The sequence below is a fragment of the Felis catus genome, chromosome X (assembly GCF_018350175.1).
Source record: "Felis catus isolate Fca126 chromosome X, F.catus_Fca126_mat1.0, whole genome shotgun sequence".
Taxonomy (NCBI): Eukaryota; Metazoa; Chordata; class Mammalia; order Carnivora; family Felidae; genus Felis; species Felis catus.
In genome coordinates this window covers 88,963,615-88,983,020 of record NC_058386.1, presented here as the reverse complement: position 1 = coordinate 88,983,020, position 19,406 = coordinate 88,963,615, and the positions used below count along the sequence as shown (strand labels likewise).

General features: G+C 38.3%; 1 protein-coding gene across 3 annotated transcripts in view; it reads left to right on the top strand.

Moving 5' to 3' along the window:
• GUCY2F (guanylate cyclase 2F, retinal) overlaps positions 1-19,406 on the top strand; it is a 112,537-nt gene that overhangs the window by 48,712 nt on the left and 44,419 nt on the right. For all 3 annotated transcript variants that reach the window (XM_006943916.4, XM_019824153.3, XM_019824152.3), the window contains exon 8: positions 5,158-5,247. In XM_006943916.4, the coding sequence (XP_006943978.1) occupies positions 5,158-5,247 (90 nt within the window). The remainder of the gene's footprint in view (positions 1-5,157; positions 5,248-19,406) is intronic.

Here is a 19,406-nt window from a genome sequence, read left to right as displayed (position 1 = left end):
ACAAGCCGTGAGATCATGACCTGAGCAGAAGTTGGAAGCTTAACCAACTGAGCCATCCAGGCACCTCTGGCATTGGTATATTTTTAAAGGTTCCCTGTGTGCAGCCAGGGCTGGGAATTGCTGGACTAAGAGATCTCTAAGGCCTCTTCTGGCTCAGATATGCTATGATTCCCTGATTCTGTAGAAGAATTTATGTGTTGAATTGTGGTATGTTTTATTTAGTGGAGATGGAAGGTTATAGTGTAGAATTGAGAAGGGAAAAAATAAACCTCTGGAGGTAACTGGCCTTTAAGAATCTGTCAGATATTTCCCCATTTCGGAAAGAGGCAGAAAGTTGAGTTAGTTCCCATAAATGACTGTTGGTCGGTCAGATCATGAGTATTTCTGAACTGTATAGGCCAAAGGGGGCCTTTATCTGCACAAAAGGAGGTTGTTAGTGAGAATAATACCACACCATGCAGTCAAGATTAGGCTGATGGCAGGGTGCGAAGGAAGACAGCGGAAGCTGGAAAACTGCCTGGCAAAGGCTGAAGAGGACTCTGGGAGGGAGTGTAAGTTAATTGAATCAACAGATCAAACAAAGCGGTTCAGTGTGTCTTCTGAAACGGTTCTCTATTAGGAGTATTTTAAAGAAGATTCGTTACCTAGTTTCTATTTAAAATAAATCAGGTTTTCAAAAGAATTATTATTGGAAGATCTGCACATTCCGGATAACGTGCCTGGAGTAGCAGACAACTAATACTAGCAAAGGGCAGCCTTCTCTAGGATGTGCCATAACACTGTGCGACACTGACACAAATTTGCACTTGGATTACGCACAGAGATGCACAATCTTAGGAACTGCACCAGAAAATCAGCCCTTATTTCATAGATCCTCTTTGAGATAAGAGAGGAAAGCCAGATGAGCAGCCTGCTGGGGAGAGAGAATGTGAATCGCAGATACAGTGGGAACATGTCCTGATCCGCTCTAATATCCCCCACAGTGTAGGGGAGAGGGGTGAGGCAGGCATTAATGCAACCCTGATACACTAGGCGAGAACCTATTGAACTTATCCTCCCCGTTCATCTCCAACTCGTTCTGCCTCTCAGCCTCTCCCTGTGTTTTTCTCCTTGTCTCATTTCTGTCTCTCCACTGCATACCCTCCCCATGCATCTTCCTTTCCCAGAGCCTCTTTTCTTCTATTTTCCCACCTTCTTTTAAAAGTTTATTCATTTTGAGAGAGAGAGAGAGAGAGAGATCAGAGGAAAGCAGAGAGAGAGAGAGAGAGAGAGAGAGAGAGAGAGAGAGAGAGAGAATCCCAAGCAGGCTCCACACTGTTAGCACAGAGCCCAACTCGGGGCTTGAATCCACAAACTGTGAGGTCATGACTTGAGCCTAAATCAAGAGCTGGATGCTTAACCAACTGAGCCACCCAGGAGGCCTTCCCACTTTCTTCTATATCGCTTATACCTCTCTCTCCCACCTCCCTCTCCTTTCCACCAACCATCTCTCTCATCACAGAATTGTCCAGCTCTTTCAATAAGAAAACTGGGGCTCAGGCTGATTAAGTGGCTGCCCTAAGGTCACCCCTGAGTTTGAGGCAGAGCCAGGTCTAGGACCTCATTCTCTTTTTTAACTTTTTTCTTTATTAACATTTATTCATTTTTGAGAGACGGAGAGAGAGCACGAGCAGGGGAGGGGCAGAGAGAGAGGGAGACACAGAATCTGATACAGGTTCTAGGCTCCAGGTGTCAGCATAAAGCCTGATGCGAGGCTCAAACCCATGAACTATGAGATCATGACCTGAGCTGAAGTCAGGTGCTTAACCGACTGAGCACACAGGTGTCCCAGGACCTTGTTCTCTTGACTCTTAGTTAATGCTCCAAGGCCTTAGTGCAAAACTGATGGACTTTAAATTACTTCTAAAAACTTTAGTGGGTAGAGTTTGATGTTTCTTCTTCTTAATTAAAAAGTGAATGATGAATGAACTATTTTATCATTCTTTCTCTTAAAACAAAAACAAAACAAAACAAATAGTGTATGTGTGGTGAAGATAAAACCTGCCCATTTTCTTCCATTTCCTCATTATTCATGAGGTAGGACACACAGAGTCTCAATAAAAATTTGCTTATAAAGTTTGTGAGAATTATTTAAATCTTAAAACAAACACACACAAATCCCCCAAACCAAAGAAAGCCCATGAGAGAAAAGAGCAATCAAGTGGAAAGTGGAAGACCTTGGTCCTGTTACTACCTAGCCTTCTGACCTTGGGCAAGTCATTTAATCTCTTTGGACTTTAGTTTCTTTATCAAAATATGGATGGATTAGAATAGGGATATCCAAGACCCTTTCCAGCTCTCAAATTTGGTAATTTGGCTGGGAAAAAAGCTCTACTTAACTCTCTCTAAAAGCTAATAAGTCAGAGAGAAGGCTAACCCATGTCATAATATGGCTGACTCCAGGAAGAAGGTATCAGGTACTGGGTTTTGGCAGAGTCTCAGTACTGATGTTCAGGTTGTGCACTGAACAAGGGCACCATGTCTAAGAGGGTGCTATTCACATTATAGATGTATACTAAGTTATATGAGAGTGGTGAAGGAATGGGCAAAGAGGCCCTGGTCTCCTAGCCTAGCTCTGGAACGAGGTGGGTGGGGGGTGGGAACTTCTTATACCTACATTTATACTAGCACACTTGACTATGAACATACGTAATCACTGGTAAACATATGTGCACCTGATTATATGCTATCTTGACTATTCCCTAGGAGTTTCTTGAGGTCATTCCTGTCTCCTGCCCAATAGCTTTGGAAGTCCAATTTCAGCTTCTCACCTCCACCCTTACAGCTTGACTCCAAACCTGACAAAGAGGCTCTGGGGCTTGGTGGTATGCAGAGTATCCATGCTGCTAGTGGAATGTGTTGCCTGGTATCTGGAGAATGTATGAGTAAACAAGAGTGTGGCACGTGCATGTATGTATACAGCCAGGGCTCCTGCCCAACATCACAGGGCTGCCACAGGCTGTAAAAGAATATTCTCACATATCTATTTTTTTACTTGAGGGAAAGCACCCTTTCTTTCTTTCTTTTTTGTTTTTTTTTACTGTTTATCTTTATTTTTGAGAGAGAAAGAGAGACAGAGCGTGAGTGGGGGAGAGGCAGAGAGAGAGAGGGAGACAGAATCCGAAGCAGACTCTGAGCTAAGCAGGCTCCAGGTTCAGAGCTGTCCGTACAGGCCTGATGTGGGGCTCGAACCAATGAACCGTGAGATCATGACCTGAGCCAAAGTCAGACACTTAACTGACTGAGTCACCCAGGTGCCCCGAAAGCACCCTTTCTAATTAGCACAAAGGTGCAATAACAACTAATAGTGACCATGGCCCAAGTAATATAGTTGCAAAGATGGTGGGAAGCTTTATTGTCCACTGGTATATCCTACACATTTGCTGATTTTGTGAATTCCCAATTAGAATTTTTTTTCTTTCAGCTTAGAATTTTTTTCTTTCAGCTTAAACTTTGGCTTTGATCCTTCTAAAGGGCAAAGTCCTCTGAAGGCTACAACTTAGAGCTCATGTCGGCCCTCATGACTTCTATGATTAAATAAGTAAGTATGGTGGTGCTGAGTGGCTCAGTCAGTTAGGCATCCAACTTCGGCTCAGGTCATGATCTCAGGGTTTGTGAGTTTGAACCCTGTGTCGGGCTCTGCACTGGTGGTGCAGAGCCTGCTTGGGATTCTCTCTCTCTGCCTTTCCCCTGCTTGTGCACTCTCTTTCTCTCTCTCTCAAAATAAATAAATAAACTTTAAGTGTGGGGTGGAGCTTGAGAATTGGCCTTTCTAACCGGTTTCCAGGTGATCACGAGGCAGCTGGTCTGGGGCCGCACTCACGGAATTTCTGAGCAAGAGTCTAGGAAGGCTGCCTTTCGTGCTCGACCATTCTGCCGCAGACAGACACTGATCCTGGACTGCCTTGCTAGACTCTGTGGGTGCTGAGCCTGGCTGGCACAGTTTTGCCCAGTGGCTGAAGGCCTCTAGTTAAAGGGTTTCAAGCTCCTTGGCTAAAAGATGCCCTGTAACACAAAGTGCGGGCGAGTAACTCAGATGCCTGCAGCTCCCATTATTAGCCTTTGCCTCTGGCAGGTCTCCAGATGCAGTACCACAGCTGGATATATTCCTTAATAAGAGAGTGGTTACACTCTCTTATTCTTGGAATTTGACTGCACAGAGCTCTCTGCTTTATTATCTCTACTCGATGACAAATTGGTGCAGCCTGAAATGGAATCTCCAGGCTATAGGTAATAGATGTGAAAGCCCTTCGAAGAGTAAAGAGCGCTGTGCAAATGTAAGGCATTATTATTATTATGGAGAAAAAGGGATCTATATTTGTATTGCTTTTTCAAAAAATTTGGGTCGGACAGAAACTAAATAGGGCTTGATGACTGATGAATCCTTGAGGCTATGCACGTAGAGGAAAGTTATCTATCAGGCCCTGGTGTTAAAGTGAAGACAATAAGATAATTGTTGGTTTTTGACTTGACCCCAGCCTTAGCAATAGCTGCTTTGTGGTTCAAAAGTCAAAAGGACTTCTGGAAGAGTCTAGATTACTCCTATTACCACGGTGGTACATGTGTGCATCCAGATAAGAAATGTTTAGGGTACATTTAAGCCAACTGGTTTATGATTGAAGCATGAGAGTTCCCCCAAAATGGCCTGTCCCATGAGAGAAAAATGGATCAAGGTAAATGCAGACAACATTCGCTGCATTCTGTCTCCTGCCCTACATCTCCCAACACAGATGCCTCGAGGCAGTAAGAATCACAACCATCACCATTAATCGCAGAGAACCTGGTGCTACATCACTTAGCTATGAGTAAAGGAAATGACCTAGCGCTTCCTGCAGTTATTGAAGGGAGGCATTGTGGAGAGAGGTATCATTGCTTTTCTGGGGTCTGCATACCTGCAGTGGTTTCCCTGTCTTTAGTTAGTTGGAGCTTACATTTAACTTCTCTGCATGGCCTCATTTTTACCTCAAACACAGAGTGTCCGTGTGGTGGAGGGTAATGGGGGAGGAACAAAGCATGTTTGAGTTGATGGTCAGATTAAAAACCCTGTGTATGGAAGAGCCTTTGCTCTGAAGGTGTTGGCAACTAAGTCTTATCACCCCCTCTTCCTTTTCTTTCCAGGGTGATTGGGTGTGGCTGAAGAAGTTCCCCTCTGGAGGTTTTGGAGACATTAAGTCCATCAAAGCACGTGCAAGTAATATGTTTGAAATGGTATGAGAAACCCTCATTTACCTACTCAAACCAATCCTTTTTCCAGAGCAACAAACACCAGCTGTTAGGAAGTCCCCTTAACAAATCAGTGCAGGGAAACTGCAGGATTGCTATTGGCTTGATATGACTGGGTGATGCTGTGAAGGAAGAATGTATGGACTCTGAAGTCAAAGGGACATGAAGGATTCAATTCTCAGCTCTACCAGTTCAGAGCTGTTTTAACTTGGGCAAGTCACCTACATTCCCTGGGCCTTACTTTCCTTGTTTGTAAAAAAAAAAAAAAAAAAAAAAAAAAAAAAAAATATATATATATATATATATATATATATATATATATTAATGTTTACTTCCCAAGGGTTGGCGTGAGGATTAAAAGGGAGAATACACATAAAGAATCTTGCACATTTCCTGACATATAGCTTCTTTGTAAGATAGTAGCTATTATGATTAAGTAGACAACCCACAATTATTCAAAATCTTCAGTTGCCAGGCCTGGAAAAGTCATTTTGTGATTATTTCTTGCATAAGAAAAATGATTTCCCCAGTCCCACTAATTATGTTTAAAGAGTCCTTAGATGGTTTGTTTAAGGAAGCAGTGTGTAGCTACATCAGGGGTGATGATGATTCCTCCCAAACATTTTTTAAAAATTTATTTGAGAGAGAGAGAGAGAGGAGGAGGGAAAGAGAGAGACAGAAAGAGAGAGAATCTGAAGCAGGCTCTGTACTCAACATGGAGCTCAACTTGGGGCTTGATCTCATGACCCTGGGATCATGATGTGAGCCAAAATCAAGAGTCCAATGCTCAACCAACTGAGCCACCCAGGCACCCCAGCTCCTCCCAAACCATTTAAAATCTTGGCACCTCCTTGAACTGTGAGTCCATAAAGATTTACAGAGACTGTTTCTGGTTCCTTCAGACTTATGAGAGTGGGAGTTTTAGAAAGTAATGATAGATTTCTTCACATTTATGAAGCAGGCAAGTTCAAATCAATCCAAGAGGTATGAATGATACACATCCAGAATACTGTACAAGTGAAAAAAACAAAGAAAATGGGGAAATAGAAGATATGTGGCCCATGGTAGATGGAATGAACCCCAGGGGTCAGATGAGATGTTATGGTTTGGTATTTCTCTTACATGTGGTTTTGATGTCTGGAGCTGAAGGTAAAATAATGAGAGATAAATCTAGAAGGGGGACCAAAGTCAGGCTAGAATAGGAAATTCCACACTCATTTGATGATCCAGGATGCTAAATAGAGAGCTACATTCAAAGTCTGGAGCCAAACAGGGCCAAACTTGGGGGAGCTGATTAACTAGAAGTATGGAAAGAAAACAATAGGTATTGGCCCAAGGTACAGTGTGTCTGTGATTTTTGGGTAATTTTTACTTTTGATATAATTTCAAATCTACAGAAAAGGTGCAAGAATAATTAAAGGAATTCCTGTATACCCTATCCAGATTAAGCAAGTGTTTACATTTTGCCTAATTGTTTTTCATTCTCTACTTATATTTTTATGTATTATTTTTTCTGAATCATTTGAGAGTAAGGTGTAGACATCTGCCCTTCTACTTGTAAATATATCAGTGTGTATTTCCTTAAAAAAGGCATTCTTGTACATAACTATGGTATAATTATCAAAATTAGAAAATTGAATATTGATACAATAATGTTATGTAACTAGTATCCATATTTTAATTTTATCAATGGTCATAAATACATTATAGCTAATTTTTCCCAGACCAGTTTCCAATCCAGGTTCACATATTGTGGTTAGTTGTCATGCCTCTTTAGTTGCCTTTTATCTGGAACAGTTTCTCAGCCTTTCTCTGTTTTTGTCTACACCTTGATATTTTTTATTCTATTTTTATTAATTTTTTTTAATGTTTATTTATTTTTGACAGAGAGAGAGACAGAGCATTAGTGGGAGAGGGGCCAAGAGAGAGGGAGACACAGAATCTGAAGCAGGCTCTAGGATCTGAGCTGTCAGCACAGAGCCCAATGTGGGGCTCGAACTCACAGATCGTGAGATCATGACCTGGGCCAAAGTCAGATGCTCAACCGACTGAGCCACCCAGGCTCCTGATATTTTTTATTTAAAAAAAATATATATATATATATATTTATTATTTATTTCATTTTATTTATTTTTGAGAGAGAGCACACGAGTGACTGAAGGGGAGAGAGAAAGGGAGACAGAGAGAATCCCACGAGGTTCTGAGACGGAGAGAGAGAGAGTACAGAGCCCATAATGGGGCTCAAGCTCACCCATTGCAGGGCTCAACCTCCTAAACTGTGAGATGATGACCTGAGCCAAAGTTGTATGCTTAACCTACTGAGCCACCCAGGTGCCCCTTCACCTTGATATTTTTGAAGACTTCAGGTCAGTTATTTGATAGGTGGTCCCTCAATTTGGGTTTATCTCGTGTTCCTCATGGTTTGATTTAGGTTATGCATCTTCAACCAGAAGACTACAGAAGTGATGCATTGTCCTTTTCAAAGTGCTTTTTATTAGGAGGCACACAATATCAGTTGTCCCATTATTGGTGATGTTAATTTTGATTACTTAGTTTAGGTGGTTTCAAAATCTACTAGATTTCTCCACTATAGAGTTACTGGGTTTTTTTCCCCACTGTAATTCATACATAATCTGTAAACAGATACTTTAAGTTTGTGTAAATATCTTGTTTTTCTTCAAACTTTTGCCCACTAGTTTCCTATGTTCTTTTTATGTTTATTGGTTGGTATTGTATTGTAAGAAAGAGCCTTACCTTCTCTACCATTTACTTATTTATTCATATATTTATATCAGTGTGCATGTATGGGTTTTAATTGTATTCCTATCTATGTATCATTTATCTAAAACCATGAGTTCATATTTATACTTCTAATTATTATTGAATGCCACAGAGTTTATTTTGTCCTTTCCCCTTTCCATATTGTAACTCTGTTCTTTAATAATGAGAAAACTGGTTCCTATTATTCTCATGACGTCTTTTTATGTGTGCCCTTACTGACTTGTGTGGCCATGTCAGGTACAGATAGCAACTCAGTTCTAGGGAGAAGGCCACAGTTTTCCAGAATTTACCATGTGAGAGGCCCTAATTACTTTCTAGTGCTTCTATGGGGCAGGAGGCAGATCTGACTGTGCTATCACTATGCATCCAACACTACCTTGACTACTTATGTGCCTTCATGATCTTAAAATTTTGGGACTGGATACCAGGAACCAGACTTGAAAGCAGATCTTGGGGAGCCAGCTATAGAAAAGAGTCATGTACAATGAGACAGATGTTCTTGAAAGACAAACAGCTGGAGTCAGAAGGCCAAAGGACTGATGACTTTCAACACCTTTTAGGGCCCTGATTTCTGCAGAAGTATATGTAGAAAAATCAGGCCATGTCTCCCAGGCTCATGTTCTTCCCCATTGACATATTCTCTGTACCATCTAATACCCTGGCTACTTAGTAATCTCTCTCTGTCTCTCTCTCTTTAAAAAATAAATAAATAAAACTTAAAAAAAGTTTAAAAACATTTCTTTTTTCTCTAGAAATTTCCTTTGTGTTCTTCAGTAAATTTGTGCCACCCCCCCCCCAAAGAGGGACCAGGTATTTTTCCTATCTTACATTAATTTTGCTTATTCTGTAACCTCATAGAAGTAGTATCATACAACATACCAACTGATATTAACAACGTTATTGTGTGTGTATAAATAGCTTGTTCCTCTCATTGATGAGTAGTATTCAATTGTATGATTATAGCACAATTTAATTATGCATTTTCCTATTGGTGGACATTTTGGCACATTCCAATTCTGACTATTGTGAATGTAGCTGCTATAAATATGCTTTACGCACGTCTCTCTTTTATTTTACAAGTCTTTTTATGGACACATTTTAATTTCTCTTGGTTAAACACCTAGGAGTGGAATTTCTATGTTAACGTATAGTGTACAGTTAAGTTTATAAGACACTATCAAACCTTTTCCCATTTTGATTTCCTGCATGCAAGTTGTAAGAGTTCCCTTTGCTCTACATCATCAGCAATATTTGTTACTGTCAGTCTTCATAGTTTTAGCCATTCTACTGGATTTATAGGGGTATCTCAATGTTGTTTTTTTTAATTTTATTTTATTAAGTAATCTCTATGTGGAAGGTAGGGCTATAAGCTCATGACCCTGAGATCAAGAGTCAACATGTTCTACCAACTGAGCCAGCCAGGTGCCCCCTCATTGTTTTGTTTTTTAATATTTATTTTTAATTATGATAAAAACATAACACAGCGTACCATTTCTAAGTATATAGTTCAGTAGTGTTAAGTATGTTTACGTTACTTTGCAACAGATTATCACAACTTTTTCACCTCACAAATCTGAAACTCTGTATCCATTAAACAACTTCCCTTACCCACTCCCTCCTTGTAACTCCTTGTAACCACTATTCTATTTTCTGTCTCTGTGAATTTAGCTATCTCATGTAAGTGGATTCATACAGCCTTTGTCTTTTTGTGGCCAGCTCATTTCACATAGTATCATTGTGTTTTTAAAATATATTTTTTATTCAGGTTTAATTAGATGTTCTACTCAATGAATTTTGACAGTTGCATATATCTGTGCAACCACTCCCCAAAACAAAATGTAGAGTGTCCATCATCCTAGAAAGTTTCCTTGTTTCCCTTGTCAGTCATTGCTCCTACCCCTACTCAACCTAGTGGTTGTCAGAAAAGGCAACCACTTTTCTGATTTCTATCATCATAAATTAGTATTTTTTTCTGTTCTTTGATTTCATATAAATAGGATAATACAGCACGTACTATTATGTGCCTGGTTTTTCTCTCTCAACATAGTGGCTTTTAAGATTAATTCATGTTTTTGAAGGTAATAGTAGTTCATTTTCTAAAATTGCTGAGTAGTATTTCATTTTATAAATGTATCACAGTTTATCATTCTCCTGTTGATGAACATTTGGCTACTTTCTAGTTTTTTTGGTGTAATGTATAAGGCAACTATACTCTTTTTAATTGTGAAAAAACGCAAAATTACCATTTTAACTTTTTTCATGATGAATCAACTTTAGTTTCAGTTTCAGGTATAGAATTTAGTGATTCATCACTTACATAAAACACCCAGTGCTCATTACAAGTGCCTCCTTAAATATTTTTAAATACACAGTTCAGGCCTGTTAAGTGTATTTTCACATTGTTGTGAAATAGATCTCCAGAACTTTTTAATCTTGCAAATCTGAAACTCTGTACCCATTAAGCAACAACTCTCTTTTTCCCCTCCCCCCAAATCCTGCTGACCACCATTCTGTTTTCTGTTTCTGTGAATCTGACTACTCTAGAAACCTTATATAAGAGGAATCACATAGCATTTGTCTTTTTGTGACTGGTTTATTCCATGCAGCATAATGTGTTCGAGATTCATCCTTGTGGTAATATGTGACTGGATTTCCTTCCTTCTTAGGGCTGAATAATACACCATTGTATGTTATTCACTCATTTCTTGGTGGACACTTTGGTTGGCTCCCCTTCTTGGCTACTGTGAATAGTGCTGCTCTGAATATGGGTGTACAAATATCTCTCTGACACCCTGCTTTCAATTCTTTGGATATATACCCAGAAGTAGGATTACTGATTCATATAGCAGCTCTATTTTTAATTTTTTGAGGAATCTTCATACAATTTTCCATAGTGGTTGCACCATTTAGTTACAATCCTATCAATAGTACACAAGGCTTCCAATTTCTCCATTGCCTTGCCAATGCTTGTTATTTTCTGGTTTGTTTGTTTGTTTGTTTGTTTTTTGCTTTTTTTTTAATAGTAGCCACCCTAGTGGGCCTGATATGATATATCATTGTTGTTTTGATTTCTGCTTCTCTGATGATTAGTGATACTGAACATCTTTTAATAGGCAACTATAAATATTTTATAAGTATTTTTGTTAACATATGTTTTCATTCCTCTTGGGTAAATACTTAAGAATGGACTAACTGAGGGGCACCTGGCTGAGTCTGTAGAGCATGTGACTCTTGATCTCAGGGTTGTGACTGTGAGCCCTATGTTGGGGGTAGAGATCACTTATGAAAATAAAATCTTAAAAAAAATAGACTAGATGAGTTGTAGAGCAGAGACAAATGTAACTTTATATGAAACATCCAAACAGTTCTTCTAATTAATTGGTTATAATATTTTACACTCCTTGCAGAAGCATATGGATGTTCCATTTGCTCTAAATTCTCAGCAGCACCTGTCTTTGATATTTGCCTTTCTGGTGTGTGTGAAGTGGTATCTTATTGTGGTTTTAATTTGCATTTTGTTGGTGGCTAAAGTTGTGAAACACCTTTTCATATGTTTATAATTTATTTGTGTATCTTCTTTTGTGAATTGCCCATTCAACTTTTTGCCATTTAATACAAAATTGCTGGGTTTTTTTTTTTTTTTTTTTTGGTCTTTTAATTTTTGATTCAGAGACATTCTTCATGTATCCTAGATATAAACCTTTGGTCAGATATATGTTTTACACTATTTTTTCTAAGTCTGTGGCTTATTTGTTTTCTTAGTGGCATTTCTTGATGAGCAAAATTTTCAATTTTGAAGAAGTTCAGTTTATTATTTTATTTTATTGCCCAGAAATCCTTGCCTATTCCAAGAGTCTAGATTTAGGACAATGACCCATCTTGAATTACTTTTTTGTGTATGGACTGAGAAAATGATCAAGGTTCATTGCTTTTCCATAGAGATATCCAATGTTCCTTAACAACTGCTTTAAAAAAGCTTTCCTTTCTCCATTGAGTTAACTTTTCAATTTGGTAAAAATTAACTGACTATATATGTGTAGGTATATTTTTGGACTCTCTACTCTGTTATATTAACTCATTAATGTACTCTACTGCCAATATCACACTACTTAATTACCAGAGCTCTAGAGTAAGTCCTAAAGTCAAGTGGTGTAAACTCCTCCAACTTGTTCTTTTTCAAGATTGTTTGGATAGTGTAGTTCATTTTAATTTTCAATAAATCCTAGAATCAGCTTCTATTACTTAAGCAAAACCTTCTGGAACTTTTGATAGGAAGTGTATGAATCTGTAAATCAACTTAGGAATGATGGACATCTTAACAATATTGAATTTTCCAGTCCATTAACGTGGTATAGATCTTCATTTATTTACATTTTCTTTAATTTTTCTCATCAGTGTTTTGATGTTTTCACACTGTATTGAGTAGAAATGATGAAGAAAGACATCCATGCCTTGGTCTTTGCCCGAGAGGAAAATGATTTAATGTTTTACTCTTGGGTTTGATGTTACCTGAAGGTTTTTTCACACATGTCCCTATTTCTGATTTTCTGTGAAATTTTTTTTTAATCATGAAGATTTTTAAAAAATATATTCTCTGTCTTTAAAAGTTTATTTTTAGATTTCAAGAGTTTGACTATGATGGGTATACGTGTAGTTTTCTTTGTGTTTAATCTGTTTAGGGTTCACTGAGCTTCTTAGATGTTTAAGTTGATTTTCAAATGGCAGGAGTTTGAGTGTGATGTTCCTAGGTTGTATTTCTTCTGTTTGGGGTTCAATGAAGATATATTCTTGGATATTTAAATGGAAGTCTTTCAACAAATTCAAGAAATTTGGGGCTACTATTTCTTTTTTCTTTTCTTTTTCATTCTCTCTTGTATTCATCTGAAACTGAAGTTACGTATGTGCTAGGCTGCTTGATATTATCACACAGATCCCTGCGACTCTATTCATTTTATCCCCAATCCTTTTTTCTCTGTTTTTCAGATTAGTGTATTTTTGATTGATCTCTCTTCAAGTTTATTGACTTTTCTGTCATCTCCTAAGCCAATCTAGTGAATTTTTTTAACCTCAGTTATTATATTTTCCAGCTATAGAATTTCCATTTGATTCATATTTATAGTTTCTGTTTCTCTGTGATGTTCCCTATCTATATATTTATTTTGCATATGTTGTCTTTTAAGTCCTCAACTATTTTTGTAATATCTGCTTTAAAGTTTTTTTATGCTAGTTGCAACATCTCTATCATCTCAGGGTTGATTTCTACTGATTGCTTTTATTTTTTTGAGTATAGGTCACATTTCCCTGCTTCTTTGCATATCTAAGACTTGTTGGTTGATGGCTGAATATAATGAATGATACATTTTAGAAACTCTGGATTCTGTTATATTGCTCTGAAGAATGATTTTTTTTTTTTTTTGCAGGCAGTTATCTTGGCTAGACTCAGTTTTCAACTTCTTCTCCCATGTGGTATGCAGTAACTAAAATCTCTGGTCCATACTTGCAGGTTCAGTTGTTGCCTTTTTATAGGGTCCCTGGGACTTTCCCTAAGCATGCAAAGATTAACATTCAGCCAAAGATTTGGGAAGATTAAAAAAAAAAACTTGCATTGAAGTAGAGTTGACATACAATATTATATTAATTTCAGGTGTACAACATAAAGATTCACAATTATATACTTTATTAAATGCTCACAATGATAAATGTAGTTTTGAATAAATTTTACATGTATATTTTGGGATTGAACTTGCTCTACAGCACATCACCTTCCAGGTATTCTTCCCTGACTTTCTAGGTGTCCTGTTGGCTCAAAACTTTGCCTTCTTACACCTCAAACCTGCCAGGATGCAGTTTCTGCCCTTAACTCATGTGCAGTTTGAGGTGCATGTAAAATCATAAAAACAAAACAAAACAAAACAAAACAAACACAAATGCAAACACAATTTTACCTATTTTAGTGTGCTTTTCAGGTTTAATTTTACCTCCATTTATGCTCTTGTTCACTCTCTACTGCTTTCATGGTTTTAAAAATACTGTTCCATATTTTATCAGGTTTTTCTTGTCTATGAATTATTTAAAGACATGTTCCATTGTCTTCTGTCTTCCATTGTTGCTGTCTCTTCAAATATCTAGTAATTTTTTTTATTATGTGGGTAGATATTTTATATAAAGACACTGTAGAGGCTCCAGGTAATATGTTCTACCAATGAGGGTTTTTTCTTTTCATCTGTTAGGTGGGTAGGGTGAGGGAGTAATCACATTAATTTAATCAGAGACTGAGCTGAATTGAAGGTGTGTTGTAGTTTTAATTAGACTCAATACACCTCTAGTCCTGTTATGTTCCCCAAGCCTGTCCCTTGAAAAGCCTGCAGAGCTCTGTATTCTTCACTTTGAAAGATTAGTATGTTCAGACTATGCTTCGTATCCTTTGGTCTTTACTCTTTGGCCTCTACCCTTACCCCATGATGCTTCTACGTTTGGCAAATATCTTGAGGAAAACACCAGCCATGTTTTTGTGGCAACTTTGTGTCTTAAATATTAGGAGACTAAAGGAGGTTTCAGCCCACCTTATAGAAGCTTCCTAGTCTTCTATATAGCCTCCAAACTCAGAATATATACTGTGTGTGCGGGGGAGCCAGCTCACATTTAGGTGTCCTGAAGTTTATTAATTGTCATGCCAGTACTCCACAATTGCTGAAACTTTGCTGATTTTCTTTTTCTCAGAAAAACCCTTCTGGTAGGCTAAACCTGATCTTCAGCCTGTGTTAAGGATTAGCAAATGTCCCCAAGGAAGAAAATGGCTGGCAGCAGTCTCCTTATCTCAGAAGGGCTCCTGCCCCCCCTCAATTTTAGGTCCTATTTTTTTTTGCTTCTACATATCCTCATGGTCTTTTAAAATATGATATTTTTGCAATTTATCTGGCTTTTTAATGTTATGGTATCAAGAATGGTAGTCTGACATGACTTACTACATCCTACATGGTATAGAAGTCCCTCTAATTGCTATTAATATAAAGAAAAAGCTATTTAAAATGGTCTATTAGATCCTCCATGGTCTGGTTCTGCCTTGCCTCTTCATCCTTATCTCATACCACAATATTTCCCTTGTCCTCTCTGTGTCAGCCACACTGACTTTTTTTCAGTCCCTGGATTGATATGCTCCTAGCACAGAGCCTTTTCACATGCTATTTCAGTCTCTGGAACACTTTTCTCTCTTTTCTTTGTCTGGTTAATTCCACTGATCTTTTAACTCCCAACTCAATCGTCACTTTCCAGGAACCCTCCCTCAACCTCTCTGATTAGTCAAAGCCCCAATTATGCACACTTACATTATGTATCTCCCCTTTATAGGACTTGTCAGAGTTGCACATTTACATTTATTCATGTAACTATTTAATTAAGAGGTCAGGGGCCATATAATATTTTGTTCACCATTTGTCACCATCCCTAAGCTGGCTAACTCAGTGCCTAGCATATAATAAGGTACTCAACACATGCTTTTTAAATTAATAAAGTGTTACCAGCAGGAAACATAGCATCAGAAATCTACTAATACCTGGTTAATATGTTCTACACAACCATTGACCTCTAGCTGGTAAAGAGTGAATAGGTTGGTACAAGGGTAGGAGGTCTTGAACAATAGCTCTCTACATCAAAACAAAGCAAAATGAAATAGAGGAAACAGACATAAGCAGCCATTTAGTCCATGGAGGTAGAAAACCTTATTGCCAAAACATGTAGCAATGGCTGATATAGCAATGGCAGGTACTGATGTGGTATTGCAGCTGCAGTGCAAGTAGGAATTATGCTGATGTTACTATGTCCCAGAAACATTTTCAAGCAGTTAAAGCTATCTTTAAGACCACTTAAGCTAATGCTTGACTCAGGACCAGTTTTTTTCTGGTGATTGAATGCTTAAAGTTTTTATGTAGGTGCAGTACTAACAAACATCTTGGGAGACAGGACAATTGAAGTCTTGAACATTTGATGGCAACCACTTAGGGACATATTATTGAAGGGGTGAAGTACATGATTGCCCAGGAAATGTTGAGATGACCATCTTGCTAAAAAAAAAGGTGTTCCAAAGATTCTTTGCTTCCTTGGGCTGTCCAGAATATCAGTAGGACATGACTGCATGTAAGTATCTACCTGGTTCCTATGTGGGCTCTTCTCTATTGGTTGTAGCTGAGGACATATGACTGTAAAGATCTAGGGAAAACCCAGGCCTAAACTTTTTCCATGCTAAGGCTCCTAGTGTAAAGCTAGATGCTGTGACAAATAGACCCCCAAATATTTAATGTCTCAAACATAGAAGAAGTTTAATTCTCATCCAAATAACAGTACAATGCAGGTGTTCTTTGTTGGCAGGTGACTTCTTTCCAATATAGGGATTTGAGGACCCATATCATAAGATATGACCATCTTATGCCTCTGTCTTCTTCTAGGACACTGCCATCATCTGCATTCATCTATACAAGTGAAAAATAACATGAAAGGCATATATTTACTTCTTAAAAGCCTTAGCCTAGAAATGGCACATGTCACTTCCTCTTACATTTCACTCCTTAGAATTCAGTCATATGGCTACAGTTGGCTCCAGGGGAGGCTATAAAATGTGGACTAGATGTTTTTTGAATAAGAAAAGGAAATAGATTTGTGTTGAATAGCTGGCAGACACAGACACTTTGTATTCTGTCTTCTAAAAGAGGTTTAGAACCTATAGTATTGGCTGCTTGCTCCATAAGAGATGGTACAATAAAACTTTAATAGAAAGTGCCCACTTTACTAGTGTGGGCTGAATTTCCATGTCTGTCTTAGCTGGTTTAAGCTGCATTTGTACTAAATGACTTGTCATGGGTGCCAGGCTTTTATGCTTAAAAGGCACCTTTAATGGTTAATAGCTGCCAATTCCACTAGGGATAATTTAACCTCAGCTTACATCACCCTGTTGGAGAAGTAGACTCGTATTCTAAGCCAGTGTACTCCATCTCAATAAATGTCCCACTGTAGTCTCAATGCTCAACATAGAATAATTTGTGATTTAATCCTTTTCCTTATTTCCCACATGAAATGTAGGTACAATTTGTGAAATATATGTAGAATATATATATCTTTGTATATCTGTGTAAACATATTAATAGGGTAAGTTTCTATTATTAATAATTTATTGATGGTCAAATTCATCAGCTACTTTTCTGTCTTCATCTTCATCTGACTTCTCTGGTATTGATAACATTTTTCTGAAATTCTTTCTGTCATTTACCTCAGTTTCCTGAAACTCTTTCTGTGGTGTTCATAATATTGTTCTAAACAGTCTTTTCTCCACTTCCCTGGCCTTATTTCTAAGTCTATGTAGGATGTTCTTCCTTTTACCATTTTTTAAATGTTGATATTTTCCTGTTCTCTTTTTGTTCTGTAGGCTTTCCTTGGGCTATCTTAGCCACTCCCATTAATTTTGTATACCATGCTTTGCATGTTTACAGTTCCTGAGTTTATTTATCCATCTAGATCAGACTTCTTTCCTGAGCTCCAAACCCTGAATATCCAACTGTCTTTGGAATAGTTCCACCTTGATGTCCCACAGGCACCTCATTCTTAACAATTCCCAAGCTGAATTAATTGGCCTTCCTCATCACCAAAATTTTGTTTTTGCATCTATTTTAGGTCAGATTCTCTAAAAGTTGAGCCTGAGAGGAGATTCTTGTTCAAATTACTCATTGCTTCAAGAGAAAGGGAGTGAGGGAAGCAGCATAGGGCAGAAGTAATAGTTCAGCAAGTATGTGATCTCAGCTGGAGACTAGCTTCAGTGTGATCTCATGGGGAAAATGCTGGATTGCAAGTTATATCAGGAGTCCCACCTTGAGGCCAGGGAGTTGGACTTTTGTACCATTCCCAGGGAGTCAATCATTGGCTAAGGTCTGTGGGTGGGACAAAACCTTTAAGGTAAGTTGGCTTCCATTTGGCTTGGACCCTAGGACAATTTTCCTGAGAATGAACAGCTGTGAGTTATCAGCCAACATTCACAGCAGCTGAGTGATGCACAGTAAAGGGGAAATGGGTGGGACACCAACATATCCATTACTACACCATCCCTGAGTCTCCTATATCAATATATAGAACTGCTATCTGCCCAGGAATCCAGGTAGAAATCTGGAAGTGATCATGGAGCCCTTTTCCCTCTCATCCCCTTTAAATAGTAAGAATAGTAGATAGCAATTATTGAGTGCCCATAATATAAATTTCAAATACCGTATCAAGGTTGTCAAAGACCCATGGAATGTTGTTCCTGTCTCTCTCTTTCCAGTCTTTTGTCTCATATTCTTTCCCTTACACTCTGTTCTGGCCACCCTAAACCTGTTTCAATTTCCTCAACATAACATGCTCCTACTCTCAGCCCCTCCCACCCTGTCACCTTCATCTGGTCAACCCGTATTTGTCCTTCCTGGCAGTCAAGACATTACCTCCTCACGGAAGGCTTCTCTGATCCTTCAGGCTGAATTAACATCTGAGCTCCCCCAGCATGCCATGCAACCTTCCGTAAGAATACATTTCACAGTAAAATACAGCTGTCAGCTTATTTGTCTATCACCCCTCTTTGAATGTGAGCTCTTTTCATTTTGTGTATCTCTGCATCTCTAGCATGTATGTAGTCCAGTGCCTTGGACATGTGGGCACACACTGAATGCTTTTTGCATTAGTGAAAAAATTAATGATGCAAAGGGAAAATGTGGTAAAAATTCTAGATGTTTCTTCTGAAACAAGTTTTATAGAGTTTGGCCTGATGTTTATGTAGGCTATCTATTTTAATAGACACTGGAGAGATGAATATCCACAAATAGACAATCTGTTATTGTATTAAACTTCTTTAGTTCTCCTGGCTCACTGAGCTCCATTCCAGAGTCCTCAACGAATCAGGAAGAAGGCCACAGACCTAATATTCACTTAGAATATGCTAAGATAGATCTCTCTCTAAAATCTCCCTCTGACCATTGCGTTAATTTTCTATCACTGCCTATGATACTGTATATATATATATTTATAATATATATATATTGTTTTCATCCTTATTTCTAGCACACAGCTCCTAAAACATTTGGAATTCCCTAAGTGAGGAGAATGGTAAAGGTGTATTTTATTATGTTAACGAGATGTTTGGAGTACATCTAAAGATGGTAGCTGGTTGCCAGGGGAACCAACCACGTGATTAGAAGGTTGAGGCTTTCAGTCCCACCCCCTTGACAATTGGGGAAGGGAGAGGGGCTGAAGGTTGAATGAATCATGAATGGCCCATGATTTAATCAATCATGTCTATGTAATGAAGCCTTCATAAAAACTTCAAGGGACAGGGTTTGGAGAGCTTCTAGGTT